Here is a 1207-nt window from a genome sequence, read left to right as displayed (position 1 = left end):
CACCCTCCATGAGACAGGGAGGACGACCACCTTCCATGAGACAGGGAGGACGACCACCCTCCATGAGACAGGGAGGACGACCACCCTCCATGAGACAGAGAGGACGACCACCCTCCATGAGACAGGGAGGACGACCACCTTCCATGAGACAGGGAGGACGACCACCCTCCATGAGACAGGGAGGACTATATAGCACTGGGAAGGGGTCAGGATAAAGATTTGGGAAGGGACGGGGGGATGGAATGGTGGCTAACCACTTGGACGGTCAGGAATTGGACGCTAACCTGCATGAAGCGTGACCGTCGCTCTCCCGTCGATGAAAACCCTCTATCAGACAGGGATGACGACGTCCCTCCACTAGACAGGGATGACGACGTCCCTCCACTAGACAGGGATGGCGACGTCCCTCCACTAGACAGGGATGACGACGTCCCTCCACTAGACAGGGATGACGACGTCCCGCCACTAGACAGGGATGACGACGTCCCTCCATTAGACAGGGATGACGACGTCCCTCCACTAGACAGGGATGACGACGTCCCTCCACTAGACAGGGATGACGACGTCCCTCCACTAGACAGGGATGGCGACGTCCCTCCACTAGACAGGGATGACGACGTCCCTCCACTAGACAGGGATGACGACGTCCCTCCACTAGACAGGGATGACGACGTCCCTCCACTAGACAGGGATGACGACGTCCCTCCACTAGACAGGGATGACGACGACCCTCCACTAGACAGGGATGGCGACGTCCCTCCACTAGACAGGGGATGACGACGTCCCTCCACTAGACAGGGATGACGACGTCCCTTCACTAGACAGGGATGACGACGTCCCTCCACTAGACAGGGATGGCGACGTCCCTCCACTAGACAGGGATGGCGACGTCCCTCCACTAGACAGGGATGACGACGTCCCCCCTCTAAAAGACGCGGTTCTCACACGTCGGTTTTCAGGGATGACTATACTAAAGGGACATTACTCTGCGCGGCTCCTGCGTCTAGATCCCTGGTTCAGTTCTCTCGCTTTGGCTAGCTCTATATGCAAAATCTGGCGCGGTTGACATTTCAAGCTTATTCTGTAAGAAATATTGTTCAAATATTTACTCTATATGTGTCAATATGTATTTTAGTATATAGGAACAAATATATGAACTAAAATCACTAATTAATTACATGAATTTATGTCAGGCACTATACCGGAT

At 54.3% G+C, this 1207-nt stretch overlaps 1 protein-coding gene across 1 annotated transcript; it reads left to right on the top strand.

Annotated features, from left to right (window-relative positions):
- The first annotated feature begins 288 nt into the window (after nucleotides 1-288).
- On the top strand, nucleotides 289-777 carry LOC138366013 (uncharacterized). The gene has a single exon (XM_069326732.1). It carries the CDS (start codon nucleotides 289-291, stop codon nucleotides 775-777), a length of 489 nt encoding a protein of 162 aa, XP_069182833.1.
- The last annotated feature ends 430 nt before the right edge of the window (nucleotides 778-1207 follow it).

This window comes from Procambarus clarkii, chromosome 18 (assembly GCF_040958095.1).
Source record: "Procambarus clarkii isolate CNS0578487 chromosome 18, FALCON_Pclarkii_2.0, whole genome shotgun sequence".
NCBI lineage: Eukaryota > Metazoa > Arthropoda > Malacostraca > Decapoda > Cambaridae > Procambarus > Procambarus clarkii.
Note: the sequence above shows the minus strand (reverse complement) of the source record. Positions and strands in the feature narration are given on the sequence as shown.

Bases quoted from the DNA above. Each gene is read 5' to 3' on its own strand.
- LOC138366013 (XM_069326732.1), top strand. From the start codon at position 289: ATGAAGCGTGACCGTCGCTCTCCCGTCGATGAAAACCCTCTATCAGAC.